General features: G+C 41.4%; 1 protein-coding gene and 1 pseudogene across 2 annotated transcripts in view; both read left to right on the top strand.

Moving 5' to 3' along the window:
• CD58 (CD58 molecule) overlaps nucleotides 1-19990 on the top strand; it is a 57227-nt gene extending 37237 nt beyond the window's left edge. The window contains exons 4-6 of the mRNA XM_017869812.1: nucleotides 12561-12638; nucleotides 15256-15292; nucleotides 19694-19990. Of these exons, the coding sequence (XP_017725301.1) occupies nucleotides 12561-12638; nucleotides 15256-15292; nucleotides 19694-19703 (125 nt within the window). The 3' untranslated portion in view covers nucleotides 19704-19990. The remainder of the gene's footprint in view (nucleotides 1-12560; nucleotides 12639-15255; nucleotides 15293-19693) is intronic.
• Nucleotides 414-2772, top strand: LOC108528136 (nucleosome assembly protein 1-like 4 pseudogene; annotated as a pseudogene). Its single transcript, XR_001885035.1, has one exon. The product of XR_001885035.1 is annotated as a nucleosome assembly protein 1-like 4 pseudogene (transcript).
• Nucleotides 19991-21217: the final 1227 nt, after the last annotated feature.

Here is a 21217-nt window from a genome sequence, read left to right as displayed (position 1 = left end):
GGCGGCCCCTCCCAGCACCCGGCGCGGCCCGCCCTGCCGCCCACCGCCCACCGTCCTGAAGTTGGTCAAGACGCTTTGTTCTGCGCTGCGGGCGGCTTCCTCGGCGGCCCAGCGGAGGAGGCGTAGACTGCGGTGAGCCCGCTATCTTGGCCAGGCCCATGTACCCCTCGACCCTAGCGGCATGCCAGGAGGAGAGTTCAGACTTCTCGTTTTTAAGGTGGAGACGTCCAGGACCTCTTTATTAGATGTTTAGGAATTTCAGTTTTTCCGTAGGGCAGTGGTCATCGTGAGCCTCTGTGGGGTCAGGCTGGGCTAACTGGGGTTTCGATTGTAAGTTTCGTGTGGCCGAGGACATGTCTGACTGGGAAGAAAGTCCTTGGCATTACTTCTTAGCTGTTGGGAGCTGTGCGGTGCGAGCGAGATGGGCGGCGCGCACTCCCCGAGGACTGGCCTGAGTGGCCTTAGCCTAGTTACTCACGAGACTTGGTTTACCAGACAAGGGGATAAAAACATTCAGATGGCAGATAACAGTTTCTCGGATGGGGTTCCTTCAGATTCCGTGGAAGCCGCTAAAAATGCAAGTAATACGGAAAAGCTCATGGATCAGGTGATGCAGAATCCTGGAGTTGTGGCAGCTTTACAGGAGCGACTTGACAATGCCCCTCACACCCCTTCCAGCTACATGGAAACTTTACCTAAAGCAGTAAAAAGAAGAATTAATGCACTGAAACAAATTCAGGTGAGATGTGCTCATATAGAAGCCAAGTTCTATGAAGAAGTTCATGACTTGGGAAGAAAGTACACAGCATTATACCAGCCTCTCTTTGACAAGAGAAAAGAATTTATCACCCGTGATGTTGAACCAACATCTGATATGGAATCAGAATGGCACAGTGAAAATGAAGAGGAGGAGAAATTGGCTGGAGACGTGAAAAATAAAGTAGTCATAACAGAAAAAGCAGCAGCAACAGCTGAAGAGCCAAATCCCAAAGGAATTCCAGAGTTCTGGTTTACCATCTTTAGAATTAGTCCAGGAGTATGATGAACCAATCTTGAAACACCTGCAGGATATTAAAGTGAAGTTTTCTAACCCTGGACAGCCTATGTCTTTTATATTAGAGTTCCACTTTGAACCCAACGACTACTTTACCAACTCAGTCCTGAGGAAAACCTGCAAGATGAAATCAGAACCAGATAAGGCTGATCCCTTTTCATTTGCAGGTCCTGAGATCATGGACTGTGACGGGTGTACTATTGACTGGAAGAAAGGAAAGAAAGTGACTGTCAAAATCATCAAGAAAAAGCAGAAGCATAAGGGTCGAGGCACTGTTAGAACAATTACTAAACAAGTATCCAGTGAGTCATTTTTCAACTTATTCAATCCACTGAAAGCGTCTGGGGATAGAGAATCACTGGATAAAGATTCTGAATTCGTATTAGCCTCTGATTTGGAAATTGGACTCTTTTTCCGTGAGCGGATAGTCTAAATTGGACACTTTCCATGGGCTGTGCTATACTTCGCTGGGGAGGCCTTAGAGGACGATGACAATTTTGATGAAGGTGAAGAAGAAGAGGAGGAATTAGAAGGTGACGAGGAGGGAGAAGATGAGGATGATGCGGAAATTAACCCCAACAAGGAACCCAGCCAGCTGGCGGAATGCAAGCAGCAGTACGAAGTAGAGGTGGGCGCCTGGCAGACCAGCTGTCGGGACTCCGGGCCTGTCCGGGAGGCCTCAGTCTTTGCCGCATGCGGCACAATCCCGTCGACAGCGCTTACTCCATCTAGTTCGTTTTCAAGTGCATGATTTTCACTTTCACTTTCCTTTTTTCCTTATTGTTTTGCTTAACTTGTACAGTGGCAACTGAAATGCATTTCAGAAATAGGAGGTTTCGTCCAGTACCCTCTGCAGCCTCGGTACCTGTAGCTCTGGACTTACCTGGGCCTTTCCCTGGGGGAGGGCCCCATAGACCACGTCGGGGTGGGATGGTGTGGGAGTCACTTGGTAAAAAGGGCCGAGGTCTGGTGATGAGGTTCCAGGGATCTAGAACCTCTCCTACCGCTCCTGCAGTTGGACTGAATTCTTCCCTTTCATTTGAAGAAATCCACTCGCTGTTTCCAGCCGCTTAACCTGCCGAGTGTACAGCCTGCATCACCTGCTGTATACTAATCATCTCAGAAGGGCTGTGTAGAGTAGGGCCCTGTTCTCCTTAGGATGTTGCTTCTTGATTTTCTTCTTTTAGGGTTGGGTCAGGGTTGTGGCACACCACCTCAGGCGAGAGCTGCCATAGGTCACTTCATATTTATTTATCCCTTCTTGCCTGTGAGGACTGTGGCCTTTTGCTGTCGCTCGTCCTTGCCATTTCTGAACCACCCTGGTGACCTAAGCAGGAATATGTGCCACTTCTTAGCAGGAGCGAGGGCTGTGCGGAAGAAACACTGCTTCCTGCCACCAGGGCTGAAGACACGAGCCTGTCCTCGTGACATAGGCACCGCCCTGCTGCCGGAGCCGGGATTCGGCGATCTTCTCCAGTGAGGGACTGGGCTGGGAAGTCCTGCGTTTCATTTGAGCATATGAGCGTCAAGTCCTGCTTTCTCAGTAGCCCCCTTGCTGAGCCCTACCATTCATCCTGTCTGAAGGTCCTGGTTTGGTGTGACAGCTTGGTGGCTGGCGAGTGGGGTTTCCAAGTGGGTGACAGTGCTCTCCAGCAGCCTGGGATGGCTGTGTCCTCACTGACCAGGCCTGTAGAGAGTGCTCAGCCTAACCTTAGAAGACATTTATAACTGAATACAGTGTTTTCAATTTGCACATAATAGTTAGAATATTCTATTAAAGTTATGAAACATGGAGAAAAAAAGAAAAAGTGCAAATGAGTTCCAATTTATAACTGATAGATTTGATTCGTGAAGACAGAGAAAAGATCAAACCCACAGAAGTGTCACTCTGTTTGTACAAGTCACACAATGGCAAGAAGTTTTTAAAACGAGCTGCAAAGTTATAATAGTTAAGCTTGGAGCAAACACTCCTTTATTAATTCTACCTTTTGAGTGTTACATAATACCCAAGGCATACAATATGGAAATGCAATTTGTTGTAAAAGCAGATAGTTGCTTTATAATGGGAACAAAAAATAAAACCAGTATGCTTTTGCCTTTTGGTATATGTATGCTGCATCTAACTGACGAGGAGGAAGAAGATGACTACATATAGACATAGCAAGCAAGTTGAAATCTTGAAAAGCTTTAAGTGTTCCAAGAGACAAAATACTTGAAGGAAATAATTTCTGAGTAAGATCCCTCTACAGAATTACATGGAATATTTTAGGGGATTTTTAAAGGTTTTGCCCTGGCACCAGTTTTAACTTTATGTTTGCCATTAGAGTTGAAGACACAAAGTAAGATTACTCTTACTGAAAGTAAGATTACTTTCCTTGTAGATAGTCTGGTAAAAGATCATAAGAGGGAATAATATTCCTCTTATTGATTTGAAATAAGTACTATTAATTTGAAAAAATTATTTTAATTATTAAATAATGGTGATTCATCCATCCTTCTTTTACATTTTCTTCCAAATTGATAGTTCACATATATACAATAGATTTTGAAAGTTTGAGGAATGTTGCTTGATAGGTCTTAGGTTTAAATCCTGGAGTAGTGTTGACATCTGAGACATACATCTGGGCTTCTGACCCTGGTTTCTGTTAACCACATGTTGGAGGACCTTCTTTTAAAATACAAACCAAGAACTGAACTTAACGATCTTAATGGTTCTTTTGAACAATAACAGTCTAGGATCTTTTTTTTCTTTTTTCCTGTGATGATTTTTGAATGCTTTTGTGTGGAACCACATGCATCATAACAGATATAAATCGGTGAAAGTATAACAGTTAAATACTAGATCTTACTTTTTCAGGTTTTGATTTCTCATCTAAACTTTCCAGTGCTTTGTCAGTGAAGCAAACTAACTCACATTGACTAGCCTGCTCTTCTTTAGCAAACCCTTCAAATAAATGCCTCATTTCCTCCTCACCACTGTCATTTTAGATTGGCCAGACGGTTGTTACTTACCTTTTAAGAAGGAGGAGACAGGTGGCGGGGCATGGTGGCTCACACCTGTAATTCCAGCACTTTGGGGGGGCCAAGGCAGGCAGATCACGAGGTCAGGAGATCGAGACCATCCTGGCTAACACGGTGAAACCCCATCTCTACTAAAAATACAAAAAATTAGTCGGGCATGGTGGCAGGCACCTGTAGTCCCAGCTACTCAGGAGGCTGAGGCAGGAGAATGGTGTGAACCTGGGAGGCGGAGCTGGCAGTGAGCTAAGATGGTGCCACTGCACTCCAGCCTGGGTGACAGAGCAAGACTCTGTCTCAAAAAAAAAAAAAAGAATGAGGAGACAGGTTGAACCAGGTGGGGTGACTTGCCCAAGGTCATTTAAGTATTGGAGATAGAATTAAAATTTAGGTATTTGAATTCTAGAGTGTTTTTGTATGATACCATCCTGACTATACATCTCAAATCAAAGTTTAAAGTTTTCTTTGATTTATTCATAGGAGTGAGCTAGAGAAACCCATACCATGTAGATATACATAGTAGATATTGGTCAAATGTTACTTGATTTTAAATCTCATTTTCTCATGTTTCTTGTAACATTTTGTCTAGTAGGACTTTTTGTGGTTTGTGGTCATTTTAGCCATTACATCTACTGTCATACCATCACTGCAACCCAGAAATGGGGTGATGGGGTTATTAACTAGTTAAACACAATCTAAAGGAAAATTTTAGAGATAGTTAAGATTGATGACGGAGTTCTTGTCCACCTCCTATTGTATCGAGGGAATGAACTAATATTTACTGAAGGCCTCCTCTGCAACAAACTCCTGTAAATGATTTACGTAAATGTGTCACATTTAATCCACACAACAAACCAATGGTGTGGGTATTTATAAAGGAGGTATCTGAGGCACAGTGAGGCTAAATAACTTGACCAAATATACACATTTATTAAGTGCAAAGCCAGGATTTGACATTCAACTCCATCTGAACTCAAAGCACTATGTCTTCCCCACTGTATTGGTAAGTGAAAGTAAGAAGATAACTCAAAGATGTAGAATTATAATCTGGAATTGGAATTTACTTCCATTGATAAACCATTTGAAAATTGCAGCTCCAACGCATTGGGAGATGGAAAGAAAGCTAGTGAGCAATTATTTATTGCCTTTGTGTCATGCTCCTACAGTTTGCTCCTCCTTATCTCCTTATCTGTGGTCAGAGTAGATAGCATGGAGGTTTTATGCCCATGCTACAGATTTTCAGAGACCTCAAGGTCAGAAAGCTGGTTTATGGCAGCATGTGAATATAGACGGACTTACACAGATTAGAAAATTGAGAAGTTGAGGGCAGGAGAAAATTCTGGATAGAAGAGAACATGGGATCGGGAGTGAGAAAACCTGGGTCCTAGACCTGATTTCATTGCTTACTGGCAGTGTGAATGTGGGGGATAATAACACTTACTTTATAAGGGCTGAGGAAATTAAATAAAATAGCATATGGGAAAGGGTATTGATGATGGTTAGTCACCATAAAACTGGTAGTTGTTATTCAGGATACAGGAAGAGTTTCAAGAGACAGGACATTTGGTATAACATTATATACAACCAATGGTTTAAGGAGGACAATGTAGAAGAGGTTGTGGATTTGCACTTCGGAGGTCATTGTTGACAGACCTTGTAAATAGATGAGGGTAGGAACCAGATTCCTGGGCTTTAAGTAAGAAGAGGGATAGTCCAATAGGCCAGTTATATATCTGGCTGTGAAAGAGGAAAAGAAAATCTGAGTACCTTTGAGAGTCAAAGGTTATTTCCAGATTAAAGAAACCTAGTGGACTTGATCATTCTCTTTTAGATAACTGCTGGGAAGAAGTTGGGTGATTGTAACACCCTCCACATCGACACAGAGCTGTAATCGGGAGCCCAGGGAAAGTGCATATTTTTTGAAGGAGTAGGCAAGAGGATATTCTCTAGAGTACCAGTTTCCAACTGTTGTCCACATTTATGGACCAAGAACATAAAAGAAACATTGCTCAGCTCTAACCTGAAGTTATGTAGAACAAACATTGTTCTGAGTTCAACTAGACGATTTTTCTTTCATAGCTGGGGTGGACATTATGTTACCTGCAGGGAGTAAGTCACTGAAGGACCCTGAAGGTAGAGCCTCAAAAAAACACCCTTTGATCTTACTCCTAAAAAAAAATGGGAGAAATTGGAAAATTCATCATAGAAACACAAAATATGGAGAAGTAGGAAAAAGGAGAAGAAGGAAAGAAATGCAGCATAGGAAATAATATTATGTAGACTGAAATGAAGAATGTTAAGAATATTTGAACAAAGTTTGAACCAGATAAAATGTAACAGGCAGAAACAGAAGTAGGAGAATTTTTGGACTGATTTAAGTTGGTCTCTTGTGACTTTTATGACTTTCCACCAGGAAGAATAGTGATTAAGAATGTGCACTCTGCTTTTAAAAATTGAGAAAGAAGGCTGCATGCAGTGGCTTATGCCTATAGTCCCAATACTTTGTGAGGCCAAGACAGGAGGATTGCTTGAGGCTGAGAGTTTGAGACCAGCCTGGGCAACATAGGGAGACCCTATCTCTACTAAAAATTAAAAGATTACTGAGGTGTTGTGGCATGTGTCTGTAGTCCTCGCTACTTGGGAGACTGAGGTGGGAGGATCACTTGAGCCTGGTAGTTTAAAGAAATCAAATCAATAATTAATAATCTTCCAAAACAGAAAGCACCAGGTTCAGGTGGGTTCACTGGTGAATTCTACCAGATATTTAAGGAAGAAATATCAATTCTCTATAATCTATTTTAGAAGATAGAAGAAGAGGGCATACTTTCCAACTCATTTTATGAGGCCAGCATTATTCTTGTGCTAAAACCAAAAAACAATACAAGAAAAGAAAATTAAGACAAATATTTCTCATGAACATATATGTAGAAATCTTAAACAAAATATTAGCAAATTGAATCCAACAGCATATAGATAGAATTATACATCATGACTAAGTGGTATTTATCTCAGGTATGCAAGGCAGGTTCAACATATGAAAATCAGGTAATCCGTCACATTGACAGACTATGAAAGAAAAATCACATGATCATACCAATAGATACAGAAAAAGCATTTGACAAAATCCAACGTCAATTTATGATAAAAACTCTCAGTAAACTAGGAATAGAGGGGAAACTTTTTCAGTTTGTTAACAAATGCCTACAAAAAACCCTGCAGCTAACATCATCTGTAATGGTGAGAAACTTGAAGTTTTCCCACTAAGACCAGGAACAAAGAAAGAATGTTCTTCTCACCACTCCTTTTCAATATTGTATTATAAGCACTAACTAATGCCATAAGACAAGAAAAGGAAATAAAATTTATACAGATGAGAAGAAAGAAAGAAACTTGTTTTGGTTCTCAGATGACATGAATATCTATGTATATAATCCAAATGAATTGACAAAAAACCTCCTGGAACTAATAAAAAACTATAACAAGGTTGTAGGATACAAAGTTAATATACAAAAGTCAATCACTTTTCTATATAACAGCAATGAACAAGTGGAATTTGAAGTTTAAAACACAACACCATTTACCTTAGCACCCCAAAAATGCAATACTTAGGTACAAGTCTAACAAAATACGTACCAGATTTATATGAGAAAATCAACAAAACTGATGAACAAAATCAAAGAACAAAATAAATGGAGAGAGATTCTATGTTCATAGATAGGAAGACTCCTTATTGTGAAGATGTCGGTTATTTCCAATTTGCTCTATAAATTCAGTGCAATCCCAAGCAAAATATCAGAAGTCATTTGTGGATATCAACAAACTGATTTTAAAGTTAAATGGGCAGGCAAAAGACCAGAATAGCCAGCAAAATATTGAAGGAGAACAAAATTGGAGGACTGATACTCCTCAACTTCAAGACTTACTATAAAACTACACTAGTCAACATAGTGTGGTACTGGTGGAAAAATAAAAGACAAATAGATCAGTGAATCGGAATAGAGAGCCCAGAAATAGACCAACATAAATATGGTCAACTGATCTTTGATAGAGGAGCAAAGACAATACAATGGAGCAAAGATGATCTTTTCAACAAATGGTGCTGTAAAAATTGGACATACACATGCAAAAAAAATGAATCTAAACACAGACCTTATGCCCTTCACAAAATTGTACTCAAAATGGACCATAGATCTAAAAGTAAAACACAAAACCATAAGACCCCTAAAACATAAGAGAAAACCTAGATAACTTTGGATATGGTGATGACTTTTTAGCTGCAACACCAAAGACATGATTCATGAAAGAAATAATTGGTAAGCTGTACTTCATTGAAATTAAAAACATTGCTCTGTGAAAGACAATTTTAAGAGAATTAGAAGCCAAGCCACAGACTGGGAGAAAATATTTGCAAAAGACACATCTGATAAAATATACAAAAAAAACCTCTTAAAACTCAACAAGAAAAACACAAGCAACCCAATTAAAAAATGAGTGAAAGACCTCATCAGACAGCTCTCCAAAGAAGATATACAGATAGCAAGTAGGGATATAAAAATATATTCTTGGGCTGGGCACGGTGGCTCACACCTGTAATCCCAGCACTTTGGGAGGCTGAGGCAGGTGAATCACCTGAGGTCAGGAGTTCAAGACCAGTCTGGCCAACATGGGGAAACCCCATTTCTACTAAAGTTACAAAAATTAGCTGGACATGTCCTATGTCAACAGGCATCAGGAAAATGGAAACTAAGACAACAATGAAATATCACTTCACGCCTATCACACTGACCAAAATCTGGACAGCACCAAATGCCGATGAGAACGTGGAGCAACTCTTATTCATTGCAGGTGGGAATGCAAAATGGTACAGCCACTTTGGAAGACAGTTTGGCAGTTTCTTACAAAACTGTACATACTCTTACCATTCAGCACAACAGTCATGCTTCTTTCTATTTACCCAAAGGCATTAAAAAAAAAAACTTATGTTGACATAAAAACCCGCACACGGATGGTTATAGCATCTTTATTAATAATTGCCAAAACTTGGAAGCAACCAAGATGTCCTTCAGTAAATGAATAGACAAATAAACCGCGGCACAAACAGACAGTAGAATATTATTCAGCACTGAAAAGAACTATCAAGTCATGAAAAGACATGAAGGAAACTTAAATTCATATTACTAAGTCAAAGAATCCATTCTGAACAGACTACATGCTATGTAATTTTACCTATATGACATTCTGGAAAAGGCAAAACTGTGGAGACTATAAAAAGATTAGTGGTTGGCAGGGGATATGAATAGGTGGAACACAGAGGAGTTTGGGGGCAGTGAAAATACTCTGTATGATACTGTAACGATGTTATACATTTGTCCAAACCCACAGAATGTACAACTGAATGCTAATGTAAAGTATGGATTTTTTAGTGATAATGATGTATCAGAGTAGTTTCATTAATTCTAAAAAATGTAGCACTCTGGTGAGGGATGTTGATAAGGGGGAGGCTATGCATGTATAGGGGCAGGGTATATGTGCAAACTTTCTGTAACCTCTGTTCAGTTTTTTTGTGAACCTGAAACTCAAAAATATTTAAAGACAAATGAAGCTAATGTACTAAGCCATGAATCAAGTTTGTGGAATAACCCCAAATAGAGGAACAATTCCAAGTGTTTTAAAAACATAGTAATTTGGGTGCATATTTCAAGGGGCTGCATTCTAAGGATATAAGAACTACAAAGAAAAAAATTGTAATGTTTTAAGTAATTATATAGTTAGTGGTAATGCTGGTATTTGGTTACTATTGAGTATGTACTGCAGGAAAGTGCAAGTGAATATTGATATTGTTGTTATTGAATATTGGGATATTTGGCATGAAAGAAAGGAGATTCAGCTGTAAATTGATTAGGTTAAGTAAAAACTGTAGCCCTGGATTTATTTAAAGGTATTAATTTGAACCATATGAAATTGCTGTTTCTCTAGTCAAAAACCATTGAATCTTGGCAACTGAATAGGGTTCAACATAATGCCAGCATGACCTATCAATGTATTTTGTCTCTTAGAAAATAATGTATTTCCTGGTTCTGTCCTTTGAAATGTTCTAGAAACAAGAGGCAATCTCATAGCAATTTGCATGCTTCTTGATTCTTGGACCCAGATTTGAGTGACCAGTGTTACCTGGTGTGCCCAGACTTCCCAGTTTCAGCACCCAAATTTCACATCCCAGGAAACTCCTCAGTTTCAGGAAAACCAGGATGATTGGCCACTTTCACCCAGATTATGGTATCTAATTACCATTTCCCATGAAAATGAACCAGGGCCTTTGGGACAATTGGCTGATTCCATATCTGGCGCATGGAATGCATTAAAATAAGCCTTGAATATCTTGTTTTACCACATAACAAGAAAGCTATCAAAAAGACTTACTATGATGGTACCAACAGGACTCAGGAGCCACTCTGAAGAGGTTCCCTCTGGCCAAAAATAAGACAATTGGAACATCAATAAGAATAACAACTTCAGTAGATTGAAACACATCAATTGTGCTCAGTTCATGAGGTCATAATGGTACTAAAACCAAATTTAAAAACTCATTGGTCATCTCTAGAGAATGCTTGGGAGCTAACTCATTATTTTGAAAAAACAGTAAAGAAAGAGAAGAATCAAACACTGTTTTTCCTTTATAAACTGAACCTCAGAGTAACCACATTGTTGATGGGGCAGTTTATCTTTATGTGAAGATTGTAGTTAGTAAAGAAGGAATGATAGACTAAACCACTCTGCAAACCCTTGATGAAATTATGGCTCTAGACAATGATCTTCAATGGCATTGACATCCATGAAAAGAAAAGCAACCAGGCATTGTATGCCACCTGAGGAAAGTATACAAACACTACTTGGGGAGTATTATTGCCAAAAAAAATCTGAATTCTGCTACTAAAGAAGCGAAAATGATGTTCAGGGGCACCTATCAGTTTCTTCTCAAATCTGACCAATAGGTGACTGCCTATTTGTTCCAACACACCTGTGTTCTTAATAAAAGGAAAGTGTGATCGTATTCTTATGTATTCATTCATTTTCTCTCTCTCTTCCTCCTCTCCTTTCCTTTCCCCTCCTTTCCCATATCCATGTCACATTTGCTCTTAGTGACCCCTCCCCAATCCTTTAGCAGTGCATTGTGAACTCTGATTTTGGATTTTCAATAGCTGGATAGAGTTTACCTCGTGAACATACCACAGTTTTTTGTGAAAACAAGGGGCTGCTGTGAAAACAACTTAGGTTATTTTTGCCTTATGGTATACTAAGTAAGGCTGCAGTAAATATCTTTGTGCCTTTTTAGGGGGAGAAGAAGGGCACACCATTGGTAGTTTCCCCAGGATGACATCTTAGAAATGGAATTGCAGAGTCACAAAATATTAATAGAGATACCAATAACATCTACTCAATAGGTTAATGACAATATATAACAGCTGTTCTTGAGTGCAACTACCCTATGAGATAAGTATATTAGTCCCATGTATAGTTACCCTAGGAGAAAATGGAGGCACTGAGAGGTTAAGGCACTTGCCCAACATTGTAATGACTTAGTGAGACTATAGTCACATGAGTTAGTACAATGCCTAGATGCTTCATGATAAATATTTTTAAGGCTTATTATATACAACTGCCAGAGTTGCCCTACCAAACACAATGCCAAGTTCTGCTTCCACTGGCAGTATGAAATGGTCAGAAACAAACCTTCTAGTGGAACATTTGCTTCTTTTATTAAATAACACAGGGTCTGGAATGTATCAAGCTTGTGCATATAAGTTTGTTTAGAAATAGTCGAATCTTGTTATTCATAGTAGTTCTGCAGAGTCAAGTTAACACTGAAATAGCAAGTACTGAAGTAATGTTCCTGGGGGAAATACAGGGGTAGGTTCCTGTAAGCCTCTAGTCATAACATTTTTGTTAATGATCTGTTTATAACCTTGTTTTATGTGTGTTTTGTTTGAATAAACCTTAATATATAGTGTTGACTTATTAACATTAAACTCATAGCCAACAGCACTATAACTCATGCCTAAGTGAAGCTTATCTAATACACCTATTTTCTCTGCAAGGCACATCACAGCCTTCTTGCACTTAGGAACTCTTGTCAGCACTTCAACACTATACTTTGGGACCATTTAAAATAGTGAAATCACCAACAAAAAAGCATAAAAATGCAAAATCATGGCACTAAATAGACTGCAAATAGGACACTTGTTAACAGTGTAAGAACTGAAACAAGAAGGCAGAGCTTCACTTTTTCCACCTCTGCTGGGAATCTGCTTATTGGGTGACTCAAAAGTTTTCATCACTGTTCTTATGTCTGAGAATGACTGCTATGGGTATTGATTTGTGGACTACAGATAAATTTCAGCAAATAAGCAAATTGCAAGGTGGAATCTGCAAATAATGAGGATCCATTTTGATCAGTTCAACTAGTTGAATTTCTTTTCTTTTTTTATAGGTTATTCAAGACGCAGATATGGACTTATACCTTTACCATTAGTAATTGTAACATGTGTTGTGCTGTATGTGCTGTATGGTATGTATGTTTTTTAAAACAAAATAATTTTCAAACTTGCATTGGTTTTCCAAAGGCCAGAAAATAGTTTAAGGATGAAAATAAAGTTTGAAATTTTAGATATTTGAAAAGAAACAAAAACTCTTTTGCTTTACGTGTGTGGGACTGCTGAGCATGCTAGGTTCCTCCAAAGACCCTACATTATCTCAAGGTAGAATGAATCCTTGGGCCACAGAGAGCTTTACAGGCCTGGGAACACAGCCTGGACCTGTTGCATAGTCTTCTTTTACCTGTGATCTGCTTCAAAATATAGTTAAACTTCTGGTCTTCAAGTCGGAGTTTGCTAAGGACTTCTTTAGGCTGCCACCTTTGTAATTTTCATGTCATATACCACGAATGGGGCTCCCAGGTAGGAAAGGAGTTTTGGTTGAGTTAAGTGACTTGTGTAATACAAGTAATCGTGCTTGTATTACTTCCTGAGCCTTTCTCAGGCCCCCAGCGATCTTGGGCCAGTCACACAGCTTGGAGAATTTGTTCCCAGCCTGTTCATTCCTGGTAATGAGTAATCCCTCTGAAATCCCAAAGGACAGAGAGCAGGCTGTAAATCTGAAGAGTAGATATTCTTGATGCCACAGCAGTTTCCATATCAGCCTTCAGCAAAAAGAAATAGACCAGACAGAGAATGCCAAAAAGTAAACTTTCTACAAGTGATAGCATCTAGGACCCATTATGTCTTGAATCAAGTTTGTAAACTAGTTTCGGTCTCCCTAGACCTGCACTGTTCAGTATAGTAGCCAATTAACCACATGTGATTATTTAAATATAGAATTTAAAATGAAATACCATTAAATGTAAGATTCATTCCTCAGTTGCACTAACCACCTTTCAGGTACTCAATACCTACATCTGGCTAGTGGCTACCATACTGGATAGCCCAGATAAGGAATAATCCTATCATTGCAGAAAGTTTTCTTGGTCATTGCAGACCTAGACTATTTTGGGATATCAGTGCTAAATATAATTTCCTGAAAATAACATTTTCATATTATAAGTTGTAAATACCATGAAAATCCATCCCTAAGTAATAGATTATCAATCAGTTGACTTTCCACTAAACAGTATTATAACAATCAGCTGAAGAAAGTTTTCAGCTATTACCCGGTGCATAAAATATTTTGGGAGCTCAAATTTTTAAAAAATCTATTTTAATCCCCAAATAGCAGTATAATAGTTAATTATCTCCTGAACAGGTTGGTTCTAGAATCCAAAATCATTTTCCACTCAGATCTAATTGTTGTTGTAGATCTCAATTAAAGGACTAACCCAGGATGTCTGAACTAAAGAGAGGTGGCACTGAGTTTCCATAGAACTTCAAAACAATTGGATTTAACTTAAAAAAAAAAAAAAATGTTCATTCAGTATACAGAAAATTACTCCCATGGTCAGTACTGTTAGCCCCAGATAATCTGAAAAAATTTGTTCTTAAAAAAAAATTGGAGGCCAGGCATAGTGGCTCATGCCTGTAATCCCAGCACATTGAGAGGTTGAGGTGGGTGCATCACTTGAGCCCAGGAGTTTGAGACCAGCCTGGACAACATGGTGAAACACTATCTCTACAAAAAATTACAAAAATTAGCCAGGCATGGGGGTACATGCCTGTAGTCCTAGCTATTCAGGAGACTGAGGCGGGAGGGAGGCAGAGGTTGCAGTGAGCTGAGATTGTGCCACTGCACTCCAGCCTGGGTGATGGAGTGAGACCCTGTCTCAAAAAACAAACAAAAAACCTCAGCAAGCATCTCAACCTTTAAGCAACCTTAATGTCATTAATTGGGAAACAGTGAGATGTTTGTCATGGAACCTTCAGAAGAGGAAAGAGTTGAATGAAAACAGCTCCAGCTGCCTAGTTGTAGTTGACAGACAACTTTATAAGCTCTAGTCAACCCTATTGACTAGGCTTCTGGACCACTAGCATACTTCTAGGGTAGGGCGGATGCCTACTGTGGGCAGGAAAGCAATGCATGCGTGTGTGGGAGCACTGTCTTGATGTCTGAAATAGTAGCCATGAGCTACATGTGGCTATGGAGCACTTCAAATGTGGGAGTCCAAATTATCATGTGCTGTGAGTATAAAATAATAAGTTTCTAAGACCGTGTGTGAAAGAATGTAAAATATCTCATTAGAAAATGTTTATATTGAGTACATGTGGAAATAATTTTATATTTGTGGCAGATTGTGTTAAATAAAATATTAAAAATTACCTTTTCTTCTTACTTTGTAATGTGGTTGCCAAAAATTTTAAATTGCTTATGTGGCTTGCATTATATTTCTATTGGACAGCACTGGTCCAACCCATTTTAGCCTTCCCTGCATCTTCAGCCTTATGCATAAGGTAAAATTAGCTATTTTGCCAACAGTTTTTGCATTTGGTTTTCTATCATGTTCTGACCAATTTTGAGCAACTCTTTGGACCAGCTCTGTAGCCAATTTGATTTAAGCATACAGGATAGCAGGAAATCCCAGGGTGATGGGGCTCTGGCTTAGTTTTCCATATTTAGGCCTCTAATAGGCAGTCAGTAACCCCACATTTCAGCTTTTCTTTTCAGTTCTTTAATTGAGAAGACAATTTATTCATTTTTAGGTACTTGGAAATGTGACAGAAAACCAGACAGAAGCAAGTAAGTACCCTGCAAGCTGTGCACTGTGTGCCAGAACAACAGCAGCCCTGCTGTAGATGCCCATTACTTGGGAAGCCAGATTCTACTCATCTGTTGGTTGCCTTGTACAGTAATAAGAAGTAACATCAGCAGATAGACGAACCCTAGTGTGTTAAGTACCAACTGTGTACCAGGTACTGCACTAGCCACTCTCTGCATGTCATCTCCTGGAACCCTCTCAATGAACCTTGCAGGAGGAGTATCCTACCCCTTGCTTAGAGACAGTGTACATGAGATTCGTAGAAGTCAAGTGAGATATCAAGGTCACATTTCTCGTAAGTGTTGGGCTGGGATTTAAATCTAAGTCTTTGGACTCCAAGAGTTATACTGTTAACCACTACAATACACTCCCTCCACCTCCCATTCTAGGAAAAGTTGGATCAGGGATAGGGTTGACTTCAGGAGCCAGGGTCAGAGCTGGGCCTGTAGTCACAAATAAAAGATAGGACACAAACATAATTAACAGCAATGCTGGTTTAGTGAACTGCCATAGGATGCTCCAGGAGGCCCCCTCCTAGCAGATCCCACTGGTGGTCAGGAGGCAGAAGCACAAGCTGGGTGTTGAGGAATGAGGGGAAGAGTTAAGGCCCAGGGTGTGAAGGACAGAAGAAGAAGTAGCAAGTAGCTCTTTGGAGCAGCGAGTGTTGAGGCATTGGAGAAAGATGGTGCTGGGCCGGCAGGTTGGGCCAGGCTGAGACTTTGAGAGAGGCTTTGGGTCATTCTTTGGGGAGAACCGCAGAGTTTTCTAGCAGAACCATGCTTTAGTAAGATCACTCTGCTGGCAAAGCATGGGACAAATTAATAGGAGATGAGATGAGGACACTGGTTAGTAGAGTAATGAAATAATACAGCCAAGCAGAGAAGAGGGGCTAAGTCGGGGTGATGGTGGCAGAACTGAATACACAGAGCTAGGTTTGAGAGAAACAGCAGAGGTCCTGTTAGCAAAACTTCCATCTGGCAGTGTAGGCTCTGGTGCCAAACCCCCTGGTTCAGATGCCAGCTCCATTTCTCACAGGCCTTGGACGAGTCACTTAAATTCTCAGTGCTTTGGTTGTCTTCTGTGGAAAATGGGCATAATGATAATACAGAAATGACAATGATAGCATAGATAATAACACAGAAATAACTGTATCAAAATATAGTAATATAAGTAAAATGCTTACAATAGTGGCTGGCTCGTAATATTGTTCAATAAATGTTAGCCATTATGATGATTGTTACTATTATTTTTCAAGAAAAATAAAAGTGACAGGACCAAGCGTCCCAGAGGAGTCACACAGGAATCTTGCTTGGGAAGGAAAATTGTGAACTTTTGCTTTGACAAGTTGATTTTGGGGTGCTGGTGTATTACCTGGGTAGTGATGTCCATGTACAGAATTGGAGATGTGGGTTTCAGGCTAGAGTTACAGATTGGGGCCCCTCTTCATCTGGGCAGTAATTGATGCCATGAACACCTGAGGTCACTAAGAAAGAAAAACCAGATGCCCTAGGGTGATGGGAAAAAGCAGAGGAGGCAGGACTGGGGAAGCAAAATCCAGGATCAGAGCCAGGGTAGCCCTGTGTTAGAGACTTGAGGAAGGAGGCTACACGTTAAAGTTGCAAAGACAAGGAGGTAGGCGAGGGGTTAAGAGCTTTGGTTTTGTTGAGTCAGTTGCTGTGGTCAGTGCAGGGATGAAGGGAGGGTGGCTAAGCAGCAGCAAGGGCCTAGGTGAGGTGGGATCGATGGATGGGCCACAAGGTGTCCTTTCTCCTCAGCTGCCAGGTGGAACAGTGCAGGAGAAACAAGCTGTGGCAGGAGGCCTGGAGGCAAGGGAGTCCAAGGGGCAGCTCAGTCAGCCACAGGCCCAAGCTGGGAGGACCCAAGGCCATGAGGGGTTGATGGGCTGGGAGGCCAGGCAGAGAGGAACCAAGTAGCTGGAGATGAGGTGAGGTGGGAGAGGTAGGGACCTCCAGGCTTGTGGTCAGAGGAGGGCATTTCAGATCTGAGCAATATGCGTGAGCCCCCGTGAGAGTGCTAGAGCCAAGTCAGGTCTCTGCTGAGATCTAGGTGGTTACAGTGGAGGGGAAGTCTTGAGTGGTTGGGGGAGGCAAAGCCACCACCACCAATGATGGGGGTAGGGGGACATCATCCAGGGCCATGGGGAAAGGCAATGGGCATTCCAGAACTCATTCCTTCATCTGTTCCTTTCATCACAACAAACATTATGGAGATTAGGCGATACCAGGCACTGTGCGAGTTAATAGGGTGGGGTCAGAGTACCCAGCGAGGCTAGACATTGTGTGGGATTCAGAGAAAGCATGTGTTCCTCCCACAAGAAGCTTGTGGCCACACCAGGGAGAGAGAATGGATGCACGTGAGCATAAGAAACTCTTAGAAGGACTTAGGCAGGAAGCACAGGTGATAGGCAGAATGTGTGATATGATGGTGAGGGCTGAGCAACCAACGCAGGGTAGTTGAAGAGGCCAGAATAATCAGAAAAGCTTTGGAGGGGGTAGGATGTGACCTACATTTTCAGAATGAGAGTGGAGTAGAAAAGCCTTTCCAGGTGGGATAAACAGCAGAGGCAAATACATGAGAGGGAATTAAACCTGTTGTGATTTATTTGATAGTAAGATTGACCTGTCTGGCATCGAGTTGAAGTAGAGGCAAAAGACACTGAATATTTGCAAGGAGGTCCTTGGAATGGAGTGATATGGAAATAGGCAGCCATTGTAGGTTCTTGAGCAGGAACATTTTGCATGAAAAGCACTGCTTTGGAATGAGGAGTCTAGAAAGGTAACACTGACCTCCCTAAGGTGACATTCTAGGGAGAGACCTGAGTATTTGGGGCTGAGATTGAGAGAAGAGCTTACTTTCTTGGTATATTTTTATTTACTATTCAAATTCTGCATCATGTGTGTTTACTGCCTATTTAATAATCAGTTTTAAACTTAAAGAACCCACTGTGGCAGCAGGGGGAATTCCCTAAGCTCAGTTACTAAAGGGTTATGAAGCTGGGTGTGGTAGCACACACCTGTAGTCTCAGCTACTTGGGAGGCTGAGGTGGGAGGATTACTTGAGCTTAGGAGTTAGTGGGAGGATTTCTTGAGCCCAGGAGTTAGAGACCAGCCTGGGCATCCAAAAAATTAAGTTAAATTAAAATGTTGAAAGGTTCTATATATGGTGGAGATGGAGGGGATCGGGGGAGGAGATGAGAAAGGGGCAAGCATAACCAGGAACAAATGCGATATTTCTCCAGCTGCATGAGGGCAGGACCAGGAAGAAGTAAACCCAATTAGGAACAGCAGAGGACAGATGAGTAGATAGCAGACGTCTGACGGGAAATGACCACGCCACACTTCTCACCCCGACAGTTCAACGTAGGCAATTTCTGAGTGCCCTGGTATTTTTTGTGTAAGTGTCTAGAAAACAGATCACAAAATCAGCCAAACTAAAAAGGAAACAGGGAGTCCTATTTCTCTGAGAAGAATGATTTACAGGTGGGATCTCAGGCAGGAGCCAAGCTGGAGAAGCAGGCTTGATTCCTTCTAGTGGGTAAGGAGACTGCTGGGAGAGGGCAGGGGAGCAGAGACTGGCAAAAAGCTGTCCCAGCAAGAATCCTGTGCCTGCCAACCTGGTTTAAAAACATTTCCCACTGTCTTTATCCCCCTCAGAAAGTCACACCACGCATTTCATGTTCTGTGAGGCTCCCAAGGAGGGAAACTTACAGTTTGCTCTCCTTTACCTCACCCCTGTGACCCCAGCACTAATTTCTCATGAATTCTTATTACTGATAGATACAAATGTTTGGGGAGCGCTGGCCTGGTCTGATTTTGAGCTCCATGGAAATATGCAGACCATGGGGGAGAAGGCCAGGAAATTGACTCGGTTTGAGGGCTTGCTCAAGGATGTAGTTTTGGTTTTTGGCAGATTTACTCCAAGACAGCCAGAGATTGTTCTGTCATTGCCACAGAGGTGACTAAAGAGGAAGATAAGTTTGAGGTAGGAAGAAAACCATCCCCAGGAGTTTCATGCAGCGAAGAAGGAAGTAACTGTTAGAAATGGGTGACAGTTTACATAGGGGTCTAACAGTCTCAGCTCTGTTTTTCAGTCTTTCAGTTAGAGAGTCGGCGGGAGGAGCCTTGGGGCTGCTATTGAGTGCAGCATCCTGAAGGCTGTTCTTCAGGTGGGACTCAGACTACCATCCCAAGAGCACTCAAGGCGGTTCTTCCTCCATCCCTGCTCCCTAGCTCCCTTGGCTTTGATGAGTTTATTACAAAAGGGCTATTCACATTGGAATAGGAGGGTAATGAAGACTCCTGGTCTGCAGCCCAGATTTACTGCATTTTACAAGTTAATAATATGAAAAATTTTTTTTGTAGCTCCAATTGATTGGTAACAGAAGATGAAGACAACAGCATAACAACTAAATTATTTTGAAAACTAAAAAACCATCTGATTTCTCATTTGAGTATTACAATTTTTGAAGAACTGTTGGAAATGTAACTTGAAGCAGCTATTTTTTTTTTAAGAAGAAATACCCACTAACAAAGAACATGCATTAGTTTCAAGTGTCGTCAGCCTATTATATGACTGGGTGCTTGCTTTTTTATCAGTAAATTGTTTTTACTGATGATATGGAAACTTTTGTAAATAAATGTAAATATGTACGTAAGTGACTAGGTGGTTTGTCTATTGTTTTCCTAAGATAGAAAAATAAGGGTCACATACCCTTTTAAAATCTATACTCTTTCTCCCTTGCTTTAGGGGAAAAATAATTCATTATAGGGTCATTCATGGAGTGAGGGAGAAAAATACTGTCCCTCATTGGGTTCCACTGCGGTAGGTAGGAGGCAAGTGAACACATGGGTCTTTACTTCTGCTGCTTTTGAAAAGACCAGATCACCACCATCCAGTGCAGTTGTATAACACAGGTGGGGCAGGGAGGCTTCTCTCGCTGCCATTCATTAGCCTACTTAGTTTGTTGCATTGGTTAGCTGTCACACTGGGAGGTCAACGCAGACAATAGCTGGAAAACCGTAGTCATAACAAATACGGAGTGGCAACCAGTCCTGAGGAGGTGGATGGTGCCAGTTGCCCCCAGCAGCCATGTAAACCCAAGTCAATACACAGACGCTTCAGCTTGTGCCTGCACTGGAATTCCTATCACATGAGAGTCTCCAGCCTGAAGGAAGAAATCAGTATTTCTTGACTCCAAGATGGGCCTGTCAAGGCAGGTGGATCACGAGGTCAGGAGATCGAGACCATTCTGGCTAACATGGTGAAACCCCGACTCTACTAAAAATGCAAAAAATTAGCTGGGCGTGGTGGTGGGCACCTGTAGTCCCAGCTACTCGGGAGGCTGAGGCAGGAGAATGGCGTGAACCCGGGAGGTGGAGCTTGCAGTGAGCTGAGATTGCACCACTGCACTCCAGCCTGGAGGACAGAATGAGACTCCATCCAAAAAGAAAAAAAAAAGAAAAAAAAAAAGGCCCTCGGGCTACATGTGTTCTCTCTAGAACAGCCTGCATCTGAGCCTCCACAGGCCTCAGCAAGGGTGGGAAAGGAGCCCTGAGTGCTTCTGGGAAGACCCGCATCTCCCCAGCTCCCCTGTCTCCAGGTGGCACGGCTTCCTATCCTGTCTCAGACTAATCTTGTCAAACCCTTTATCCCAGGCACTGTAGGAAGCCCATGACTCCCCTGGAGACTTCTGTCCCATGTAGCTCTGTATGCTCCGCTTTCTGCCCCCATCCATCAGCAGCGACATCCCTGATGTCCTCTTCTGTGAATGTCTCCTTCGCCTCGCTATTCTAATTGAAACCCAACTCTCCCCGGGGATGCTGCCTCCCACAGCCTCTCAAGGGGTAGCTGTTTTCTTTCCTGCATCCCTTGTATTCAGGGATTGG

Source organism: Rhinopithecus bieti, unplaced genomic scaffold (genome assembly GCF_001698545.2).
Source record: "Rhinopithecus bieti isolate Rb0 unplaced genomic scaffold, ASM169854v2 scaffold_3040, whole genome shotgun sequence".
Classification (NCBI taxonomy): Eukaryota; Metazoa; Chordata; class Mammalia; order Primates; family Cercopithecidae; genus Rhinopithecus; species Rhinopithecus bieti.
This window is presented reverse-complemented; position numbering and strand designations above follow the sequence as displayed.